General features: G+C 35.0%; 1 protein-coding gene and 1 long non-coding RNA gene across 3 annotated transcripts in view; one reads left to right on the forward strand and one right to left on the reverse strand.

The window, feature by feature from the left end:
- Window positions 1-24,556, forward strand: part of arhgap42a (Rho GTPase activating protein 42a) — a 58,083-nt gene that overhangs the window by 30,284 nt on the left and 3,243 nt on the right. Inside the window, exons 5-23 of one of the 2 annotated variants that reach the window (XM_087300130.1) lie at window positions 1,071-1,172; window positions 1,252-1,362; window positions 3,651-3,755; window positions 3,947-4,076; window positions 5,429-5,529; window positions 5,613-5,722; window positions 5,856-5,915; window positions 8,858-8,936; window positions 9,569-9,608; window positions 9,705-9,767; window positions 11,369-11,443; window positions 13,811-13,895; window positions 13,985-14,043; window positions 14,139-14,244; window positions 14,842-15,001; window positions 16,994-17,156; window positions 20,739-21,122; window positions 22,835-22,991; window positions 23,095-23,154. In XM_087300130.1, coding sequence (XP_087156256.1) covers window positions 1,071-1,172; window positions 1,252-1,362; window positions 3,651-3,755; window positions 3,947-4,076; window positions 5,429-5,529; window positions 5,613-5,722; window positions 5,856-5,915; window positions 8,858-8,936; window positions 9,569-9,608; window positions 9,705-9,767; window positions 11,369-11,443; window positions 13,811-13,895; window positions 13,985-14,043; window positions 14,139-14,244; window positions 14,842-15,001; window positions 16,994-17,156; window positions 20,739-21,122; window positions 22,835-22,991; window positions 23,095-23,154 — 2,150 coding nt within the window. The remainder of the gene's footprint in view (window positions 1-1,070; window positions 1,173-1,251; window positions 1,363-3,650; window positions 3,756-3,946; window positions 4,077-5,428; window positions 5,530-5,612; window positions 5,723-5,855; window positions 5,916-8,857; window positions 8,937-9,568; window positions 9,609-9,704; window positions 9,768-11,368; window positions 11,444-13,810; window positions 13,896-13,984; window positions 14,044-14,138; window positions 14,245-14,841; window positions 15,002-16,993; window positions 17,157-20,738; window positions 21,123-22,834; window positions 22,992-23,094; window positions 23,155-24,556) is intronic. The other variant, NM_001202443.3, reaches the window with a different exon arrangement.
- LOC141379865 (uncharacterized) lies at window positions 20,337-23,707 on the reverse strand. The gene is made up of 3 exons (XR_015520324.1): window positions 22,513-23,707; window positions 21,495-22,417; window positions 20,337-21,386 (listed from the first exon to the last, which is right to left on the reverse strand). It is a non-coding gene; the product is annotated as an uncharacterized LOC141379865 (long non-coding RNA).

The following is a 24,556-nucleotide window of genomic DNA, read 5'->3' on the forward strand; positions in this document are numbered from 1 at the left end:
TGCGTATTGCGGTACCCCAACGCTGCTAGTAAATATGAAGAAGCTGAAAACTTTCAGGTCTCTATTATTTTTATTTAGAAAAAAAATATATACATAACTGGTCATGTAAATTACAGTTAAAAAAATAATTTTTAGAGCTTTTAGCAAAAAACTTTACAGTCATGTGTGTTTAATAAAATAAAATGTTATTCTGTAAACTACGATTGACATCTCTTCAATTTTAAAAATTGTAATTTCAACCATTTTATTTGAACTTACACTTGGTGGAATTATCGTGATTTTCAAAAATTATTATTATTATTTTTACCAATTGTCATTTCCAAACAAACAAACAAAAAATCTTTACATGACAGTTATTTTTATTTAAATTTTGGAATAAAAAAAGATAATAAATTGGTCCAAAAAATATCATTCATCCCTCAAAATACAACTCTACATGACATTTTTATTGGACAATTGAAGGAAAAGCTATCAGACCTTTATAATATAATATAATAGATAAATAAATAAATTATATAATACAAATATTAAGACTTTACTCAAATTCAGACCTAGTCAACACAGAGAAGTTGAAAACTAGAAAGCTAAAAGCTAGTCGGCTCGGCAGCCGCTGAAGAACTTTATAGAATAAAACCAGTATTAACAATTTATTCAAACCCATACCTAATAAATCCAGACAGAAACTTTAAAATTGTTTAATATTTTTTTATATTAAAGATTATGCATGATACAGATATTACATAATACAATAAAATTAACCATGTGTGGCTTTTTAGCACTGCAAATACAGATTCTCTGGCAGTCGAAATATCACTTTAATTCTGCTGCCTTGAGTCAAATATGAGCCTGCCATCTACTGGTTATTACATTTCACTGTTTGTTTTTGTCCTATCAAATGAAAATAAACAAATTAAAGCTCTGCTGACGTTTCCATGAGACTCTCGCGTGGTGTTTGTTTACAAATCTAGCATTTTACATAACGTCTTATCTCTGCAGAAGCCATTTATCACAATAATTACAGTACAGGAAATTCCAACTCATGTCACCTTCTTTTTTCTTTTTATTTAAAGGAAGGGAAGAAGAAATTTGACAAGGAGACAGAGAAGTATTACACCGTTTTGGAGAAGCACTTAAGCCTGTCTTCAAGAAAGAAAGAATCACTTTTGCAAGAGGTAACATGAATGGTCATTTATTGCTACACAATATTAACAAACACTCAGAGTATAACACTGTTTTTGAATGATTTTGTAGGCAGACACACAGATCAGTAAGGAGAGACAGGTCTTCTATGACGCCTCTCTCGAATATGTTTTCAAAATCCAAGAAGTACAAGAGAGGAAAAAGTTTGAGTTTGTTGAGCCGGTAAGATGCGCTTATTTATGATGAAATCAGATATACAATGAAAGCTTGCTTATACTAAGAGAGAATTACTACTTCACTTTTTTTTTCCTTTTAATCTAATGGTACATCTTGTAACATCAGCGATGTTGTTTCTCTAGAGAACATATAACGATTTAAAAAAAAAAATGATGATAACAGCCACATCCTGCAGCTCCGTCTAGATGACATTGCTTTTATATTAGAGCTGCACGGTTCTGGATACAATGAGAATCACTATTTTCTTGTTTGGACTAGGAATCATGATTCTAACACAAACTGTAAATAGCTCGTTGAACAAAATAACACACAAAAATGTGAAAAAAATGTATCTGCTGAGCTCTATTTTACAAAAAAATTATAGTTGTATAAAATATATGACACATAAAATAAATCACTCATAAAGACTTCTTTCATTACTGAATGCATTTTTGAATAAACTCTTAAATCTGTGGTCCTCAACCACCAGGCCAATTGGTACCAGGCCGCAGAAGAAATCATCAATTATTTCCGTTTTATTTATTGTCTGAACAATCTTTTATTTTGAAAAATCTTTTATTTTGAAAAAGGACCATATGTTCTCGGTTACATCTCAGTCACTTGAGCGCCCACATTTAACCCACAAGCAGCAAAATAAGTAAGAAACAGACATTTTTGGAAAGTGTATTTGCTAAGGGGAAGGGCCCAAGAACTGCTAAGGAATAAATACACAACCCATTCGTGTCCCAAGACCCATTTTGTGTCTTTTGTAGTTTTTGTGCAAGTTCGTTATTTCCAATGGAGGTGCGAGACTTGCAAATAGAGTGGCATGATGCGCTAGCGTCTTCCAGACGCACACAGTTAAATGAATCCCGTGATCAGCTTCAGCTTGTATGGAATATACACATTTCGGTAAGACTAATTAGCACCCAAACAGTGCAGTGCTTTGTCAGTTTCTTAAAAAATAAACTTATATCAATGTTTTAGTGACAGCAATGTTTTGTTAGCTTGTCATCCTCAGCGTTGACTGGTCCGTAGTGATAAAAAGGTTGAGGACCACTGTCTTAAATGATTCAATGACATACATTTTTAATGGTTACTTGTCGCCATCTACTGGCGTAATGATGTAATTGGTGCAATCTTTTTTAAAATTAATTTCCAAAATTACAAAATTAAACTCGATTTCAAAAATATCAAAAATCTGTATTAAGTTCTGAATTTTTCAGCACTGTAAATTCATATTGAAGTTTTATAAATGACACAAAATTGTTAAATTCTTTTATAAGAGATCTTCTGGCTTTTAGATAAAAAAAAACATAAACAAATGACCAATGACAAAATTTAAATCCCACTTAAACTGAAGGCTGCTGCAGACTTTCATGTCACTATGATGACGTATTTCCAACAGAGACTGAATATTAAGTAGGGTTTTTTTTTTTTTGCACTCTTCCTCTCATTTAAAAAAAAAAAATTGAAGCAAACTAACTTAACACCCCAGACCATCATCACAAAAGGACTTCCTTTCCAGAGCAGAAGTAGAGGATCAGATTTTGACAGAGGATTACCAATACAAACAGTTTTATAATTGGATTAACAGCACAAATTAATTGTTTGTCTTATGACTAAAAATGTGCACTAGTAAAATTAAAAGTATATATTTCATGCAGACTTTAAGGGCTGTTAGTTGCTTTCACTGTGTGATTTTAATCTTTACCACAAACGTCAGTGTTTATGTATATACCCAAACTACAAACATTTATACCAGTAGTCATTTAAGTTATAATGCAAAACGAATAATACTGGTTAAACGATTAAAGACATAAGCTGTTCTATAATCATGCATGCCGATTGCTCTCACTGGGTCAAATACATGTTTGTTTACCACGGTAACATGTTAATGTACCGCTGTATGTACCGCTTTGAAATAAATGGGAACACTTTAGTTTAAATACTAATTCTCACTATTAACAAGTATCTTATTACCTGGCAGTTATTAAGATATTGGCTGTTTTAAAGTACATATTTTGCAATCTCTTATTCTACGTTCCTAATTCTACCTATTACCTAAACCTACTACCTTAATAACTATTATTAAGCAACAAATTAGGAGTTTGAGGCAAATGTCATAATTAGTGGTTTATTAATAGCAAGAATTATACTTCAAAATAAAGCGTGACCAAATAAACATCCAAATTATTTATAATTAAGGTTAAATTGAGATCACAGTCTTTTAACGATTATTAAGGTGGCTCTATTTTCTACGACTCTTCAACCGGCCTGTGTGTTTCTCTCAGCTGCTGGCCTTTCTCCAGGGGCTGTTCACTTTCTACCATGAGGGTTACGAGCTGGCCCACGAGTTTGAGCCGTACAAGCAACAGCTCCAGTTCAACCTCCAGAATGTAAGAGCCGTCAGATGACGTGGGTCTGTATGAGCCGTGTTTGTATTCGGCTGTTGAGTGAACATGTAAAACTGGTGATGATAATGAGAATCAGTCATGTGGTATTTGTTGGAAGTGTTTATTGTTGCATGTGGAAGAAGCAAATGTCCCTGTTGAACCATGAGAATGTTGTTTTGATGTTCTATCCAAAGACGAGAAATAACTTTGAGAGCACAAGACAGGAAGTGGAGAATCTGATGAGAAGGATAAGATCAGCAGAGCAGGACTTTAAAGCTCCGGGACAGTGGACGATGGAGGGCTTTCTCTATGTACAGGAGAAACGTGAGTGACTTCCTGTGTCAGAGCATCTATAAATAGTCTGTGTGTTTATTATTTAGATATATAAGTTTATATTATATTTATAAATATTTTATTTGAATAAAAATAGAGGTAAATATTTGTGCAAATATTTTTTTGGAAATATTTAATGAAAAATACATTTATATTATGTTATATTATATTATATTATATTATATTATATTATATTATATTATTTATTGATTCATTTTCTTTTCGACTTAGTCCCTTTATTTATCCTGGGTCGCCACAGCGGAATAATCCGCCAACTTATCCAGCATATGTTTTACACAGCGGATGCCTTTCCAGCTGCAACACATCATTGGGAAACATCCATATACACTCAATCACACTCATTCACTGCAGACAATTTAGCTTACCCAATTCACCTATAGCGCATGTTTTTGGATTTGTGGGGGAAACTGGAGCACCCGAAGGAAACCCACGCAAACACAGGGAGAATATCCACACAGAAATGTCAATTGACCCAGCTGAAGCTCGAACCAGTGACCTTCTTGCTGTGAGGCGATCAATATTAAATGAGGATATGCTGTGAGGATTATATTATATTATATTATATTATATTATATTATATTATATTATATTATATTATATTATATTATATTATATTATATTGAATTATATTATATTATATTGAATTATATTATATTATATTATATTATATTGAATTATATTATATTATATTGAATTATATTATATTATATTATATTATATTGAATTATATTATATTATATTATATTATAATATATTATATTATATTATATTATATTATATTATATTATATTATATTATATTATATTGAATTATATTATATTATATTATATTGAATTATATTATATTATATTATATTATATTATATTATATTATATTATATTATATTATATTATATTATATTATATTATATTAGTCAAGTTAAATTCTATTCCCTATTAAATTAAGCACTTAGCATTAGTATTGGAAAAAGTTATTATTATAAGTATGAATAAATATGCTGATTTTGGTGCTTAAGAAACTTTTATTATTATACATTCTGAATTAACTTGTGCTGCTTAATATATTTGCATATGTGGGGAAAAAACAAAGAAATAGAACATTTTATGGATAATTATAGATAATTTCATTGTAACAAGACTTTACTTTTAATTTTAATCTGTTTAAAATCATGTTTTTGTCAGTATTAACTAATAAAAGTCTTTCTGACCCAAAACATTTTAAAGAATGTTTATATTGAGATTATTTGTTTGAAATAGATTTGCCATATATTAGTTCTAGTTCACTGTACATGTGCACTAATGAACATCTGTTTTCTGTTGAAGGACCTTTGGGTTGCACATGGACTCGTCATTACTGCACATATGAGAAAGGCACCAAGATGTTTACCATGAGCAACTCTGAGCTCAAGACTGGAGGCAAACAGGTATTTTCAATGTTCTGCATTTACATGTGAAGCAATTTTCTCATCATTAGCATACTGAGCTATAGCTTGTGTTCTGTTCGCAGAATGGACTGATCATGAGCCCCCCTGAGATGTTTAAGCTAAAGTCCTGCATTAGACGCAGGACTGACTCTATTGACAAGCGCTTCTGCTTTGACATCGAGGTGGTGGAAAGGTGTGTTGTTTTTTCACCTCATTGAAAGAAATGCTGGAGTTTGATTTGTGTCTTTTGCTCTTTTCAGCCTGTCATTTTCAACGCTCTTGTCTTCTTTCCTGTAATCTCCTCTTTTCTCTTCTCATAACTGTAGAGGTAACCCCTCTGAAGGGCCTCTGTTCAGTTATCTCCAATGTTTCTATAAAGCTCATCGGTATGTTACGCTTTTATCCAGAAGTGCTAACCTTTTCTGAGAGTATCACTTTTAATTCATAACGCCTTTTTGTGCCGTGTTTTAGTAACATTTTAATGCTTTGTAGCAGTTCCCTAAACAAACTAAACAAAAAGTTCTCGGTTTGTAATATTTAAATTACTAATAAATAAAAAAACTACTGATTTGTCATGCTTATTTACTGACTGAATGTTTCTACAGGTGGTTTGTCAAGCCCTCTAACCTGTTTGAAGCGCACTTCATAAATACACAGTGTTATTTACTTATTTATTTTAGATATGGAGTGATTGTAAGAAAGTGACTGGTGCAAGTGTCAGAGGGTGTTTTCTACAGGTGGTTTGTCAAGCCCACTCACCTGTGTGAGGCACACTCAGAACTAGGGTTGGGTTGATAGATGATGCCATTGTCCATCGCAGATGGCCGATAGACATCACAATGCTAAGCCCCATTGTGATCCTCTGCCCCACCCCTGTCACAGCAGCAACACTCTCGCGAAAAATAACCACTCAGGCCCCGTTTACACTAATACATCTTAGTTTTAAAATGGCATTTTAGAACAAAAGCCATCCACCTCGACACTGGCATTTCATCTAGCATTTGTGAACAGCCCTCCTTCCAGACTATACCACTGAAAACGCACATCATGTGACCACACATACACACACAAACACTCTGTCATGCGCTGCAGGGTACACGTGCGTCTGAGCTCCAGCAGTCGGCCTGTGCTTTGAGCACAAAACAGAGAGCATTGCGTGTCGGACAGTTTATCAAGGATAAACTGCTGGATCGTGCCTCACTATAGTTGTTAAACGTGATATTTAATTAATCATGTCTTTAATTAACGACTCCTCTGTCTTTTAAATCTATCAGGTACCGTGTCGCAGCGTCAGTACACTGCTTTAATCCTTCGCTTTCACGCTTGTACCTAGTAAATTTAGTAAAAATCTTAGACACTGTTGGTTGGTTGCTGTTGGTTGTGCACCTTTTTTACCAACCAAGTTTGTCGACACCATTATAACGACACAGATCACTCTGCCTATTTATGCCAGAGTCCTGCAGAAAAAGTGATTGACAGGTGGTAATTTGTGTGTAACTTATCTTTATTTATTTATGATTTGGTTATGGGTAAAACAAAGACAATGCGGGTCAGGTAGTTGAAACGGTAGGCTACAAATAATTAATTCATTATAAATTAATTATTCATAAATAATTAATTCACTGCTGCTTACGATGACAATGCCATTGTCCATCACGATGTTTTACATTAGACATTATACAATGCCAAATTGGTCGACATCACCCTATCCTCCTCAGAATTGTATAATGTTTTAAGGTTGTTGTGTGGTGTGCTGGGACATTCAGTAAAATATCTTAACATTTAATACAAAAGCCCTGAACCAGACACAATGCAACCTGTTTTACAGAATACAGAAGTCTTTAGCACATAACGCTCATTTATTTTTTTCTGCTGTGATGGAGATGATGAATAATGAATAAATAAGCGCTACATAGTTTGACTAGTTCTATTGCTTGCATGAATCTGTTTCCTGTCTGCTTCAATGCAGCATCTGGATTCAGTTTGCAGGCTTTGGAAGCATCTCATGTTTGTTTGAGTTGGATGTTTTTAAAAAGATGCTTTTATTAATTAGGGTGGGGTAATGTCGACCAATTTGGCATCATACGAGGTCTAATGTGAAACATCACGTTGGACAACGATATCGTCCAACACGATCGTCCAAGTATTCATAAATTAATTATTTACGAATACTTAATTCATTCATAACTAATTAATTATTTGTAGCCTACTGTTTCAACTACCTGACCTGCATGCTCTTTGTTATACCCATATCCCAATCATAAATAAATAAAGATAAGTTACACACAATTTACCACCTATTAATTACTTTTGCCGCGGGACTCTGGCATGAATTGGCAAAGTGATCTGTGTTGCTATAATGGTGTCGACAAACTTGGTTGGTAAAAAACGTGCACAACCAACAATTACTAAGTACAAGCGTGAAAGCAAAAGAGCAGTGTACTGATGCTGTGACACGTTAAAAAGACAGAAGAGTCGATGGATAGAGACAAGATTAATTAAATATCACGTTTAACAACTATAGTGAGACATGATCCAGCAGTACATCCTTGATAAACTGTCCGACGTGCACTGCTCTCTGAGATTTTGTGCTCAAAGCACCCGCTAACTGCCTAGAGCTCAGACGTGCACATATGCTATAACGCATGCCAGAAGGTGTGTGTGCGTGTGTGTGTGCGTGTGTGGGTGCGTGCGTGCGTGCGTGTGCGTGTGTGTGTGTGTGTGGTCACGTGATGTGCATTTTAAGCTGTTTAGTGTGGACTGAGATCTTTTCAGAAATGCTTGATGAAAAGCCAGTGTGGACGTGGATCGTTTTCGTTCTAATGATAGAAATCGGGATTTCTATTGGCCATTGGCGATGGACGATGGCATCGTCTATTGACCCAACCCTATTATTAATAAACATATAAATACACTTGCATCTTATTTTGACACTTTACAGCAGTAGTTAAAAATTAAAGGCATAGTTCAACCCAAATTTCTGTCCTCATTCATAATTAGTCATTTGGCAGAAATCAACTTTGTCCAAATTAACTTACAATTGAAAAGACATACAGCATTCAGAGACATTTTTATGTACTCATCCTCCAACCTGTTTGACTTTTTTTCTACTGATGAAAACAACAAAAATAAAGATATATTAATGAGTGTTTAAAAAAAAGCCATTTACTTTAATAGTATTTCTTGTTCTTGATGTCAGTGGCTGTTGCTTTCCAACATTCTTTGGAATATCCAAATTTTAGATCCACTTGAGCATGAAAATTTATAAGGGTAGTTTTATTTTTATTGTGCAAATTGTGCCTTTAATATTCACCAATCTGTCTTGCAGGCATGGCATCATCACCCTTCAGTCTCTTTCTGAATCCAACAGACGGTTGTGGATGGAGGCTATGGATGGAAAAGAGCCGGTAAGAACATTCTGACTCTGATCCTGCTTTAATAAACACATGGCAGTTCATAGTGCAAAACCTTCACTCTAAAGAAAGACTTCTTGAAATCCTGATAAGATATTGGTTAAATAAATACTGATTAGTTGAACTAATAGCATAGGCCAGGGTGTAACTGTTCCGCTGACTGATGACAGACAGGGAAACCCATTTGAATGGTCATCATTTTTCTTTTTATTCTTTAGACTTTGGTCTCACTAACTCCCCTTTCCCCTTTTAGACGTGTAATTGTTAGTATAGAGGCTCTTTGAACTCCAGGCAGTGGAGATCATACACATGGACAGGAAAAAGATGACAGCTGAGAATTTGCACGTCTCTAATGACTCTTTGTTTTGACTCTCGTGCTGTCAGCTGAAGTTGATTGGCTTCAACTCGTTTGACCTTCATCCCACTGTTACTATTTAGCCGACTTCGTCAATTCTTATATACAAAGGATTATCGGTGCGTGTATGTTTATAGCCTGAAACTATAAATCGTGTTTTGTGTACTCGGGGCATTAATTTATTTCCGTCAGATGTGGATTATGCAATGTGTATATGCTTTAAAAGGCATACATCTTTGGTGTGCTATAAACACTTGCTGGTTTCTTCTAGATTTACACCCTTCCAGCACTTCTGAGCAAGAAAGAGGAAAGTGAGTTCAGGCCTCTCATTTGTCTAATTGTCTTTTAGGTGTACATACTGTACTGTAGGCTCATGTTTAAAATATTGAAACGCTCTGTGTCCACAGCATTCCTGAACGAAGCAGGTTTTAACTTTGTGAGGAAGTGTATTGAGTCTGTGGAAGCCAGAGGTGAGTCTCTGTATACTTTTTCATTTCATTTTACTCACTTGTTAATCTCACTGTTCGTTCACTTTGTGTCTGAGATTTTGCAGTTTAGGACTGTTTATTGTTAATGATTGTAACACATTTTCTTCACAAAATATTTAGAAACTTTCCATTTTAATAAAGGTATCAATACTTGCAATCTTGGCCTTGATCGTAGTCGATTGAAGAGAAAGTAAGCAGCCAGCCATTAATAGCTATTTACTAATATTCAGTTGTTTGGGTCAAGATTTTTTAAAATGTATTTATTATTATTATTATTATTATTATTGTTATTATTATTTATTTTTAATTGATACCATTATTCATCATCGGGACAGCGTAAATGCTAAAACAAATGATCTTGGTTTTTCAAAAAATATTAAACAACACAATCGGTTGCTCTGATCGATCGGCTGGAGATCGGTATCGGCCAATAATCACATTTCATGACTCAATCGGCATTCTGCCGATCTCATTCTGTTTGAATGGGATAACATAAAATTCTTCAAAACTACTAGCCAAGCTTACGATTAAATTCCATCTCACGAATAACCAATAAAATTAAACAGCAACTGTCTCTTTTAGTTTCATTTCTAAATGTTTTTTTACACAAAATCTGCAGAAAGTCTGGTCAGAGCCCCTCCCCCGGAGAATTGTCATTCTATAACGATCTCTGATTGGCTCCTGTACTAGAAGGCGGGCTTTATTCGCCATATAGCAAGTAACTGCTGATTGGCTCTTGTACTAGAAGGTGGGGCTTCATTCACTATATTGACAGTTACACTTTTCCCCATTCAAACGTATAAGATTGAGTCGGCACAATAGCCTAGTGGTTAGCGCGTCGGCATATGGTGCAGTAGAACGTCAGGGCGTCCTGAGATCGAATCCCGGCTCGAGGACCCTACACCTTCTCTCTATCCAACTTCCCTTCCTGTCTAAATACTGTCCTATCTAATAAAGGCAAAAAAGGCCAAAAATAAATCTTTTTAAAAAAAAAAAAGTATATGATTGACTTGTCTTGTGTATTCTATAGTCTTTGGTAAGATGCACATGCTGCTCATCAGTAGTGTTACAACACCTGCAGAGATAAATGATGTGTGGAGACATGAGTGATCACTGTGCTCATGCCACAGCAGCTAAAATATACAGTTTATGTAGTCTATTGGCATGACTCGATGATCTCTTTGTTGCAAGTGCAACCATTCCAGTGTTTTGAGCTGCTGTGACACAAGCAGAGGGATCACCACTATCTAGTGTCTCACCCGACCTTTTGGCCTCTTCCAGAAGCTCTGCTAGTTATAATTTTTAATCAATTCTTAAATTAATGCAGCCTAAGCGAAGCAAAAAAGACAACGTAAAAAAATACTTTTTTCAAAAACCAATTTTAAGTTCATATAAGTTGTGTTATATGTATTAAATTAAATGTTGTGTAGTTTCACTGCTTTAACTATAAGGATAAATTCATTGCTGGAATTTGTTAAAAGATTTACTTATTGAACAATTTTTTTTGTTTACTGACAATATTGAAATTTTTATCACATTTAATTTTTTATAATATAAAAATATATTTTCTTTTTCATGTCTAGGTATCAACACATTGGGGCTGTACAGGATAGGTGGAGTAAACTCTAAAGTCCAGCGGCTGATGACCTCAGTCTTTGGTAAAGTATCCTTCTTTTTTATGTAAAAGACATTTTTACATTGTTAGTAAACTTTAAGGGTGTTTTCCCACTTGAAGTTTGGTTCTCTTGGTTCTTTTGAATTTAAATAAATTTAATTTAAATAAAATCTAAATGTACAATGTTTATTTTGCTAGTGCATATTCTTATTCTTTAGGTGAACAATTATTTCATGCAGGGTAATCTACTGAAAAGATTTGTTTTAGTAAACTTTAATGGAATTGTTCCTTTAGTAAATGGATTGGCACCTCAGTCAGACTGAAAAGCATTTATGTAAACCTTTTTCAATCCAATTAAGTACCAAATAATTTTTTTTAAGAGGAATTTCTGTGTTGTACACAAATGAAGATGTGCTGCAAATATATGAATTTCTGATGCCTGTATGGGCAACATTATACATCAGCAACATTTTGCGTGACTACGAAAAGAAAAAACAGCATCCTGTTCTTATTGTGGTCTCATCTTGTGCCATCATATCCTGCTTTTGGTTAAGGTATTGTTCATGTTTCAGTTGTACCAGAAAACAGCTAGTTTAAAAACATATTTTCAGTAATCTCCAGTGTACACTAAGGTTAAGATGGCACATTAGTCGCATTAGCTTCAACCAAACAAAATTGCCAAGTGTGAACACATCCAAAAAATAGACGTCTACTAAAAGCACACATTATTAGCATTACAGGGTCCCCGCAGGGTCTTAAAAAGTATTAAAAAGTCTTAAATTAAAAAATAGAAATTTATGGCTTTAAAAAGTCTTAAATTTGCTGTTCTAGGTCTTAAATATTTTTGCACAGGTCTTATTTTTGCGATGTCCATGTAACGCTACATCTAACGCTCATTTAAATTCTTTTTGTTGTTGTTGCTAGGTTTTTGGGGTGTTGTAGTTCTTTATTTCTCTAGTCCAATTGTAATTTGCGGTATTACAACTACAAAAAAGTCAACTTGCAATAGCCAGTCAGTTTTCTGATATTAAACTCGCGCGGCGAATGTGACATCATTTCGGCTAGCAGAGTATGCCGTTATTTCACTGACAAATGTCGCAAGCGCAGTTTTATAAGTCGGGAGCGCTTTAATACGAGAGAGCGAATCTCTGCTCACGCACCGGTTTCCTTTGTTCATGGACAAAACTGCTTTCAAGCTCTCAAAACACTGGCTGCTCACATGCGAATGATCTGCTCTCGCTCCGTCGGACTCCTTTCGTGCTTTTCCAGAGATGCTTTTGCATACTGTAGTATTAAGAATAGTGAACTGATAAAATGAAATACAGTGTAGTTTTACTACAGTAAAGTGTGTTGAATTGTAGAAAAATATACCCTATATTGTAAAAAAAAAATAAAGCACTGGGTAGTTTGTTTTTAATACACCTGTTGTGTTACCATAGCAACTATAGTCTTACCACAACAGAGTAATTGAAGTACTTTACTGTACTTCACAAAACACTGTACAGCAGACACTAGTTCACTTTATTTTAGTGACAAAATGGGATTGATAGTGGGATTTATTTGAAGAGTGAATAGTACAGTAAGCTATAATACCTAATCAAGTTTTTACCTATTTTCTATCACAGTTACATTTCTGCTTGCCAGAATGACCAATAATTATTGGCTAGAAATTGCAACAGCCATGGGAAAGGAGGAAAAACTTTTGAAAAACCTGAGGGATAAGTTTGTTAAAACAAAAAAGAGGCCCCCAAAACATCTTCAATGATAATGATTATCTTTTTATTCTTCTGATTTTACTTTCTGTTTTTTTGGACCGCCCCCTGTCATTTAGAAAAAAAAATCTCAATGGTGAACGTGTCCAGTATAAAAGCCTTAATCCGTTTCGTGAGTTGTGCGATGCAGTGCCAGGTGAAAGTATAAATCTGCATTAAGATGTTTGTTTTTTCTGTAGTTCAATGGTGCATTTAACCTGACTTTAGTACTGTTCAATTTAAATAACTTTATTTTACCCCTAATTTTGTGCTTTTACATTTTCTCTCGCGTGTTTTTGATATTGCGATATAGGTCTTAAATTTAATGCTTAATGGTCTTAAAAAGGTCTTAAAAGGTCTTAAATTTGACATCTGCAGAGAACCTGCATTAACCTTGAAGGGCTAGCTCATCCAAAAATAAACTTTGTCAAATAATTATATTTTCCAAAATGTTGATGATCGCCATTAAATTCCATAGTAGAAATAACTGCTGTGGAAGACAATGGTTTCCATCAACTGTTTCGTAATTCTTTCAGCAGAAGAGAAAAGCTCATACAGGGGATGAGTAATCAATTATGTTATTTTTGGGTAAAACCATGCTTTTTACAGACTTTTTAAAGTTAAATTCCATTTAAAATAAGTTCACTTGACCCTTCTAGCGGCCAAAGCTCCTGCAGACTTGGACCTTGATCCAGATACCTGGGATAACAAGACCATCACCAGTGGCTTGAAGAACTACCTCAGGTTTTCAGCTAATCCTCAAACTCTTTACCTTTTAATAACAACACATTATCATTAGAAGAATGTACTGTAACTTATTCTGCTTCCTCCAGATGTCTGGCAGAACCTCTTATGACCTACAGACTCCATAAAGACTTCATCATGGCAGTCAGTGAGTTCTAGCATTGTCGCCGCTCAGTTTACTCTTCATCACATCCATCTGCGTCTTCTCTATTTAACATTTAAATGCTCTTTTTGTATTTCTAGAATCTGATGATCAGAATTACAGGGTCTGTGCTGTTCATGCGCTCGTTTACAAACTTCCTGACAAGAATAAAGAGATGCTGAATCTTCTGATCAAACATCTACACGTGTATGTAGCTTTACTTCTTGAACATTGATCTAGAAATCTGTTTACACCTGGAATCAACGTGCGTTTTTGTTTGCCAACCTGATTTTACTAAGTAGGACATGTAGCTGGATTAACATCTGTTGATCCTGGACCAACATCCCATTCAGCCAATCAGAATTAAGGGATATGTTTACATTTTAAGGCTTGTGGTTAGGTTTATGCATTTCTACATGATCGTTGGGTTTAGGTATAGGAAATAGATATGGATTAAATTCTTTTAACAAAAATAATTTAAATGTTAATCCAGGATCACATCGTACTTGGCAAAATCATGAAGTACCATTTTTGGTAATCCTCATATCTGATTTTAATATTAAAATCATTCAAATCAAATATCTGATTTTGATGCCTGTTCTGTTTTACATCTGATTTTCAATAATTGGTTTACTTTTAAAAAACACTCTTTGGCATAGAATAAAATGCTATCGGAATAAAAGTGAACAGTGAATTTTTGTTGTTTTAACATGGTATAACAGGTGTAAATAGTGAGTGCTCTTTAAATTCCACAAGAGTGTGCAAACTATGGTTTTCAAGGCTCTGTTTTGCTGTTTTTGACAGGGTTTCTACACATAGTCAGAAGAATCTGATGACCGTGTCTAACCTGGGTGTGATTTTTGGACCAACGCTCATGCGCTCTCAGGAGGAGACGGTCGCTGCCATGATGAACATCAAGTTCCAGAATATTGTGGTGGAGATCCTCATTGAAAACTACGACAAGGTGATTGTTTAAATACATATCATATAATAGAGTGCAAGGTGGAGCAATTTATTAAATATAGGGTTAGTATTGTTTACCTACTGTAGCTGCAAGGTTTACCATTTACAGGGCTTTTAAATGGTACCGATGTTGGTATTCTGACCCAGAACTCAGTTATGTTACAGGCAAAAGCCACTTATCATCATTATTCTAATAAAAAGATTTATATTCAAAAGAATATATATTGCATTGCATAATAGTTTCCACAAAAGTATTAAGTAGCAGTTTTCTACATTTATGATAGCAACAAATATCAAATTAGATTAATTTCTGAATGATCATGTGACAGAAGACTAGAGTAAAGATGCTGACAATCTTGTGTTAAATGACAGTTATAAATTTCACATTACAATTATATGGTAACAGAAGACTTTACTCTATTAATAAAGTAAATGTTAATTTAAGTGATTTAAGTGTAATATTTTATGCTATTCTGTCTTAAGGTTATTGCACACTGAATCTAAAATTTTTGCATGTTAAAAAATAAATTAGTATTCACGTTGTGTGAATCGTATTGACACACTGCCTTTGAAACTTTCATCTGTCATAAAAAAATCCAAAAAATCGTTTTGAGATCGTTTATATTTCTCTGAAAAATGTTTCAGCAAGGCCAGCAAACAAGTGTCTGCTATATTAACTCTGTCAGATAAATAATGATCTAATAATGAAATAAGGATCATCTATGATGACTGATAAAAAACTGTTCAGTTTATTCTATTGATTGGCGATCGAAACCTATTATCCCATCTCGATCGCCATATTTGTGAAATAGTACACACTATTGTTTATTGTGTACACTATTTATTAACAATATATAAAAAATATCTGAGAAAATGTCTGAGAAGATGTTAATAACATTATAATCTGTTATATCCATTTATCAGGTGTATCCATTTATTTTAGGCCTTAAAAAGTCTTAAGTCCACTAAAATATTGTGTTTTAGGTCCTAAATAATTTTAAATGGGTCTTAATTTTCCTATGTCCGTGTGAAGCTATACCAAATTGGGCCAACACCCATCCAATCAATAGTAATAAATTTCAATAAAGCTTTTAAGAAATGTTTATTTATTAACTCTATTCACTTGTTCATATGATTATTGTTTCTTCTGTACAAACACAGTAGTTTTTTTTAAGGTTTAACATTGCCATTTTAAAAAATCTTAAGCGTTTAGCCTTGTGTAAGTCTGAAATTTCCTCCTTTATGGTCTTAAAAAGTCCTACATTTGACTTGATAAAACCTGTGGAAACCCTGATATAGGGTTCGTCTAGATTGTTTGTGTTGGATTGTGTGTGCCTTTAATGTGTGTGGGTTAGCTGGATATTATACTTTCGGTCTGTTACTTCGACACGTCAATGTGGCTGCCATCTATTATAATGTCTATAGGTACTGCCAGCCTCTGTTCAGAATTTGTTTACGTCTGTGAATGTGTGAAGTATCACAAGCAATGTATCAAATCTCCACTGATTTCCTGAAATAAACTTTGCATTTTGGGATAATCGTAGCGCAGCTCTTTGAAAAGGAGAACTCTCCTTCCTCTCTACAGGCTAGTATTAAATGAACATAATATGTAACCCATTCCACTTTCGTTTTCTACTTTGGAGAATAAAGAGGAGAACAAAGCATCCCAGCTTGAACTGATTCAGAAATGTTATGCATTTTTTTGTAATGGATTTATTAAAACGCATCAGATTTGTGTACCTGATGAATGTTTCGCATATGAATACGAAAATTACACATACGAAAATATCGGACTTCAGTGTGCAGAGATCTTTAGTGCAGAGAAATAAATAAATCCGCACCATGTTTAAACATTTTAATGTTCGTAAATATCCTGCAACAACCAGATAATCAAAAGATTTTTTGTTTATTTGTCACCTATTATTATTGTTCATTCATTGCATATGTCCTTTGATTCGATCAGAACGCTCATATTATCTTTTTTCTTTCTTAGATATTTCATCAGGCTCCAGATCCTAACGTCCCCCTGCCACATCCTCAGTCTCACTCTCAGTCTCGTGGCGGTGCCAGACGCAGCAAAGCCATCTGTCTGTCGTCCGGCTCCCGCAAATCCAGAGGCCTGTACCCTCCTGCCCTGTGCCTGGCTGATGCTGACAGTGAGTGTCTCTTAAACCACACACACACATGCATCTGAAGTCATACATCAGAGTTTCTGTATCCAAGCACTCCTATCAGAAACCAAAGTTGAACAACAATAATGTGAAAATATGCTCACAGTGTGCTTTATTACTAATCTCAGGAAGTCAGTGATTCGTCTTTTATAAATCATTAAAATATTGATGTCTGGGATGTGACGAGACTGTAGTGAACTCTGATTTTATCAAAAAAGGCATCAGTGAGCAAATCAAGGCAAAAACTAGTGTAACTCCACTGTGTTATAAATGAGATTGTTTTTTTTGTTTTTTTACTGTATTAAGTTCATTATAAAATGTACAAAAAAAAAAAAAAAAAATATATATATATATATATATATATATATATATATATATATATATATATATATATATATAAACAGTTCTGTCTGATTCTCGAATCTGATTGGCTGTTAGCCGTGATATATATGTAAGTAATATCAGCACCCGTACAGCCTCTTAACCCTTTGTGTATTATTCCGCCCACATACAGGCAGCTGTTTAACTGTCAGCTTATGATTTGAATCCAACGCAAAAGAAAGTAGTTCCTCATACAAAAGGGTTTTTGAGACTCTCCATGTTTGATTTTGTTTTTATATACACAATTATGCCATCAAACTGTTGTATAAACGCAATATCACACTCGTAGCAGTGCGATATGGCTGTATATACCTCGTGCCAATGCATGCCTCTCACCAGTACCGATATACAGCAATATCGCACTGCTCCTCGTGTGATATTGCTCATGTATTAGTTGATATAAAGCAATGTATTCTAGTTATTTTTACATTTTATAAACTTAAACTAATTTAGAAAATATTCATTTATTCATTTATTTTCTTTTGTGCTTAGTCCCTTTATTAATCAGCGGTATCAGCATGTGTTTTATGCAGCGAATTCCCTTTCAGCTGCAATACATCAATGAGAAACATCAATGCAAACTGATTCACACACATAAGCCCTTTTCACACATAAAGACCTTTCTGGAAAATTACCGGCAATTTTCCGGAAAGGTTGTATGTGTGAACAGGTCCTTTTTGAAAATACCGGTAAATTCGTTCTGGCTATTTTCCGGAAAGAGAAGTTGTAACATTACCGGCAATTTGCCGGAATGCTGCGCTGTGTGAATGCAGAAGGAAGATTTCCGGAATAAGCCCGTGCACGTCTAGAACGTGCTGACGTAAGACTTCTGCTTTAGCCAATCACAACAGTCAGACGCATTTACGTCCGCGCGGTTTGTGAGAATAAAAGCCTTTGAATATTTTTCCAGACACATTTAGCTGCTAGAAGTTAGTCAGATCACGTTTATATGTTCTTCTTAATGCCAACTGTGCAAATAATCATCGATAAGATGCTTATGATAAGCTGTTGTTTGTTTACCTTCAAGCTTTGCGTGTGCCCATGAAACAGCCTGTGAGCGCCAGCACACGCACATATTATGAACATCTCGACATGCGAATATGATCCTGTGAAAGTTGTTCACAATATTGATCATCCACAGAGTTTGTAATTTAGTCAAATGTTTACAAATACAAGCGCAGCCGTTTAAAGCTCATTTGTGGTGAATGATGTCAGAATTTACCGGTATTTTGGAATGGATGTGTGAATGCTCTTTTCCGGAAAAATTCCGTAACATCCTCGCCTGTGTGAACAGCGCTTTTTTGTATATACCGGTAAAGTCGTTCCGTAAATTTTCCGGATATTTACCGGTATCACTGTGTGAAAGGGGCTATACACTACGGACAATTTTCTTCCAAATTCACTTGTACCGCATGTCTTTGGACTTGTGGGGGAAACCTGAGTACCCGGAGGAAACCCATGCAAACATGGGGAGAACATGCAAACTACACACAGAAAAGCCAACTGACCCAGCCGAGGCTCGAACTAGAGACCTTCTTTCTGTGAGACGATCGTGCTACCCACTGCGCCACCGTGATGCCCTAAATCTGGAAATTACCTATGGCAATTATATATCTAGCCTCAATCAAGTTTGGTTTTTGGCTTTTTATAACGAAAGGTTTGGGCACTCCTGGTCTAGAGCATCTGCTGTTAAAAACTACTCTCAAAATCAGTTCAAGAGAAAATAGTGGTGTTTTGAAAATCGCTGGATTTATTTCCTGGACTATTTTTGAAACAGCTCTACACATTTTCACATTTCTGCATCTACATCTTTACACATTTCTGTTTTTCAAATGTACATCACAGATATTAAATAAAATATGCAAGTCTCTTAGTCATTACCCAGTACTTGTACTTTGTTGTTTACAACCCCCTGTTGTTAAAAATTGTCCTGGTAAAACCAGTAAAAAAAAACAGGAAAGTTATGCCTATAAGTGCCAACAGGTCAGATTTATTAATTAGATTTCTTAATTTTCCAACTCATTTTTCCTGCCACTGATGTTTTAGCATTCACTGTTGCTTGACAACATTGTTCACCCATTGAAACTGCTGAAACTTGAACTGTTTTAGTCACAGTAGATAAAAGTAAGTAATTTAATGATGCCAAACAGGTTCCAGGGCAATAAATGCCATGAGTGATGGCAAGTCTGATTAATGGTTATATGACATCATGGTTTAATGTTTCTTAGTCGAGGCAGGATCACAGTTGATGACTAAAAATAACCATTTCATGACAGTGTCATAAAAAGTGACGTATTATGTTTTAAGATAAACCAAAAGTCATGTGCATGGGAGCATTAACCCACTGGCAGTTTTAGGTATACAATGATCCCTCATTAATCGCGGGAATTATGTTTTAAAAATAACCCACAATAGGCGCAATCCACGAAGTAGTCCGCTTAATTTTTTTGCAATTATTATAGATGTTTTAAGACTGTAAAACCCCTCACTACATACTTTATACACTTATTCAGACAGGCATTAACATTTTCACACTTTTCTCTCTTGCTTAAAAACTCTCCAAAGTTCAAACCTTAGTAGGAAAATAAGTCCAGTATTATAGAATAAAACCATAGATCAAAACTATTTGATCTTCATTTATTTATTTCATAATGGCACCCTACAGCCACATAACGTCTACCTTCTTTTTAGCATGTTCAGAAGTTAAACTTTTTGTGTGACGGTTAGCATCTTCCTCTGCCTTTTTGGTACTACTGCAGGTGCATTTGATGGTGCAGAACGTTTCGTCGACGTTGTGGGAAGAAAACTTACAGGACAGCACTTCAGAATCGTATTGTTAGTGATCGAAGATTTATGTAAATTTAGCAAAAGAGATTGATTTACATCAGTCTACAGCCAATCAGGATGCAGAACACAATGCGCTAATCAGGTCGTCAAATTGCGAAAAAAAAAATTTTTTAAATCTGCAAAACCGTGAGGCTGCGAAAAGTGAACCGCATTATAGCGAGGGATCACTGTACAACGCTTCTAGTGTATCTGTGTAATATGACTAAACAGCGCTCTTAAATGGCTACCGAGATAGTTTTCTCAATTACAGATGATTAGAGGCTTAGATCCAGAAACGATATCCATACAGTACAACATAACTGAATTATATATGTCAGTTTAACCCTTTCTCTCCATCAGGCGACACGTTCAGCAGCAGTCCAAGCAGCACCCCTATGGGCAGCATGGAGTCTCTCTCATCCCACTCTTCAGAGCAGAACAGTTGCTCCAAAACAGGCTCTCCGTCTCGGAACAAACACAAGGCCTCGGGGAGTCTGTGCTGGACCACTCCATCTCCCTCCACGAATGGGCCAAAAAGCCCCGCTTGCACCACCAGCCCCGATTCCAGCTCTAAGGAGGACGCCAACAAGACGGATGGAGAATGGGAAGAAGCGCTGAGTACAAGCCCAGGCGATCGAAGCTCTCCAGCCTCAGAGCTTCTGCACAGGACTCTGGGAGAGACAGCGGAGGATCAGCGCAGTCTGTCCTCCTGTTCCTCTCTTACGTCACTGCACATCTCTGAAGGTAAGAATGAGTACATTTTGAGTGATGAAGGGGAAAATTTACTAGGAATTTAAACCCTTTAAATTAAACTATGTAATGTTTTCTTAAGTTTGTTTATTTAGTTCATTATTTGATTATTAGAGTCAGGGCGTTCTCACACTAGGTACATTTGCCTTGAAATGTATCGAAGCGCTATTGTCCCCCCACCTCTCTCCCCTAATGGCCTGCACTCACACTGCATTTTGCCTTTTGAACCGAAACACTCTTACGTCATCAATGATGCGACTGTTAGTTTAACAGAAGATAAGCGCTCTCGCTCAGCACAGTGGACATTGCTTTAGTTATATTGTTTTGTATTATTTTTAGTTGTTTGGGATGCAGTGATACGCAAACATTTTGCCGAACAGATCCACAACTTTTGACGCTGATAAATTATCATAAAAGTCCTCGTGCTTCAGGAATTAGGAGGTTTGCCGAGGGTGCAGCTGTCGTGCAGTGATGGGTTTGCATCTCTAATGAACTATGACAGTTTGCGTTCATTGAACTGTAAGAATGATTAATAAATCCATTTGAAACAGTCCCTCAAAAGTGACGTCAGGTCTTCAGTTTCGGGCACAGGCACGCTTTGCACTCACACTACAAGCGCACAGCACCAATGCCCAACCGAATCGCACTCTGGCACAGCACTTTCAACTGGGCCAGGGCCAACTGAACTGTGCCTGGGCCTGATTCTAAGCACTCACACTTGCCAAACGAACTGGGAAACGTGCCTGGACGCGGTTCAGATAGCATAGTGTGAGTGCATTTTGATGCATTATTATGTTTTGTGCAGTGTCAGATTAAAAAAGCAAAGCTACCTCTTTTAAACTTGTGTGATTTTAATTAATTTAGCCTGTAGTGCTAAAAAGCAGAAAACTGGAAAAGCACCAGAGTGTCCGCAGGGTCTTAAAGTGTCTTAAATGTCAAAAACTTATTTTTAGGCCTTAAATTCTGTTAAATTAAAGACTTAAATTCACTAAAATTTGATGTTGTAGGTCCTAAACCATTTTAAACAGGTCTTAATTTTACTTAATGTAAAGCTAAGCAATCAATCAGACACACATTCAATCACCAACAATACCTCTCAGTAAAACTTTTGGCAAAACGCTATGGAAATATCATGTTATAACAGTCTGTTTTGCAAACACTTAGTTTATTAAAGTTTGTAAAGAGCTTTCTTAAGTTATGTTAAAAAAAAATTTAATGTATACAACCAGGGTTTGCTTTTTTGACCCTATTTATAATATGTGGCTAAGAAATAACTAATTAGGGTTAGTCTGTTGATGGGGCAGGTAAATGTTTTTTCCTGCTGGGCCATTTTTTTATTATTAGTTTTAGGCCCAATAGCCAAATTTGCTACAATAGCCAAAACTTTTTTATTATTATTATAAAAATAAATAAATAATAATAATTCTTGCACTGGCATTAAATTTAGCAATTTAATTGGGTCAACATTTATTTTAATTCCAAGTAAAATGACATCTTTTTTAATGAGTTTTATTTTAGCCAATTATAATAAAACTCCATCCTAGTATCTCCCAAAGCCTGTTGGCCTTGACACTGAAATGTTTAACAGTTTCTTGCAACATTTGGCTACAAAAAAGTCAGGCTACATTTGATGCATAACCAAAGAAACAATGTAAAAAAAACACTTCCCAAGACATATCGACTCTCGTGTTTGTTGTATTCCTCAGGTTTCAGGAGCTGTCATGGCTCTATCCAGAGTCTGGTGTCCCGCAGTCAGAGAGACAGTCTCAAATCTCTCCATATGCCGGATCTTCCTCCCAAAGACGGCATGAGATTCAGAGACGATTCCTCCGCCAGCAATGGCTACCAGAGACCGGGATCTGTGTAAGCAAGAGCCTTCCCAGAAATTCTCTCTCGTACTGTAAAATTTGTGTTACACTGATTCATATATCAAATGTGCCATGTTCTTTTCTTTTCTTTCCTCCAGTGTGGCCTGCCGAGCAGCAATTTTTGAGTGTCCTGTGATTTCTCAGCCTACAACAGGAAGGTAATGAGCCAGACTAAGTGCAGTATAAAGTTTTATTTATGATTATTAGTATTATTTTTTATATACAGGTCTAAACGGAATCTGCAGAACGGAATCTGTGTTTTTACAGTGTTTGGTCTTAACATTCAGGGTCACACTTTATTTTGATGGTCCATTTGTTGATTATAAGTTACATTGCATCTACATCCCATTTAATTCTCATTTGATTATAATTAGACTGTTTTAGAATTTTTTGGAACTTAGAATTTTCACCAGATGTTGGTAACAACTAAAAAAAATCCATATATGCAAAGAAAACCTTAATTAAATTAATATTATACTAATATATGAACAATAACAACAACAATAACTGTTTTTTAAGGTTTACTGCGGTTTGGAAAAGTCAAGGTTTTAAAACCGGCAAAATATTGTGCTATACCATTCCTAAGGTATATGTAAGATTTTTTATAATTTTTTTTTTGTTTGTTTTTAGGACAACAGTATCTCCAAAAATGCTACATAATTAGACTGTTTTAGAATTTTTTGGAACTTAGAATTTTCACCAGATGTTGGTAACAACTAAAAAAAATCCATATATGCAAAGAAAACTTTAATTAAATTAATATTATACTAATATTAATTAGTTTACAAATTAAGTTGTGTATATAAAATTAAATGACAAATAAAAAAGTATTGAACACACGAAGAAAGGGAGGTGTTGAAAGGCAGTGAAAGCCCAGACAGCAGCTGAAATCTCTCAGTGGTTATTCAGCAACCCTCTGTAAAGTAATATCAGCTGATTCAGTCCAACATCTACATTACCCGGATGATAAAGATAAAATCAGAGTGGACATTTCAGCAAGACAATGATCTAAAACACAAACAATAAAACTCTCAAAGGTTTTTGAAAAAAAGAAAGAAAGTCAAGCTGTAGAATGGCCTAGTCATTCACCTGACTTGAATGCAATAGAAAATACAAATTTAAGATCAGATTTGGTAAACGAGACCCAAAGAACAATCAAGATTTTTATACTATGTTGAAAATCTTTTTTTTTTCTTCAGGGGACTTTTTTCTTAAGCTGCCATCGCCAAAAAAGCCTTTTATATAAAGTATTAAATACATTTCAGTAGTTACATATAGTACAATATCCTTGTGTCATTCCTTTAATACACATTATTCAGATTTTTGTTTTGTTTTGTTGTATTTTTATGTTTGTATTGTTTGGGTTTTTACCTAAATCTGGTTAAATTCCATGTCAACAGCTCCTTTAAAAAATATATTTCCAGGAAACCAGAAATACTTTTCCCCCCCACTTTATACGTTTGTGTACTTATGTTTTTTTATGTGTTTATGTTTTGTGTAATGCTTGACTAAACTTTCTATAAAGTACCATTAAACAATCTGAAGACAACACAGGGTTAA

This window comes from Danio rerio, chromosome 21, assembly GCF_052040795.2.
Source record: "Danio rerio strain M-AB ecotype USA chromosome 21, GRCz13ab, whole genome shotgun sequence".
Lineage (NCBI taxonomy): Eukaryota > Metazoa > Chordata > Actinopteri > Cypriniformes > Danionidae > Danio > Danio rerio.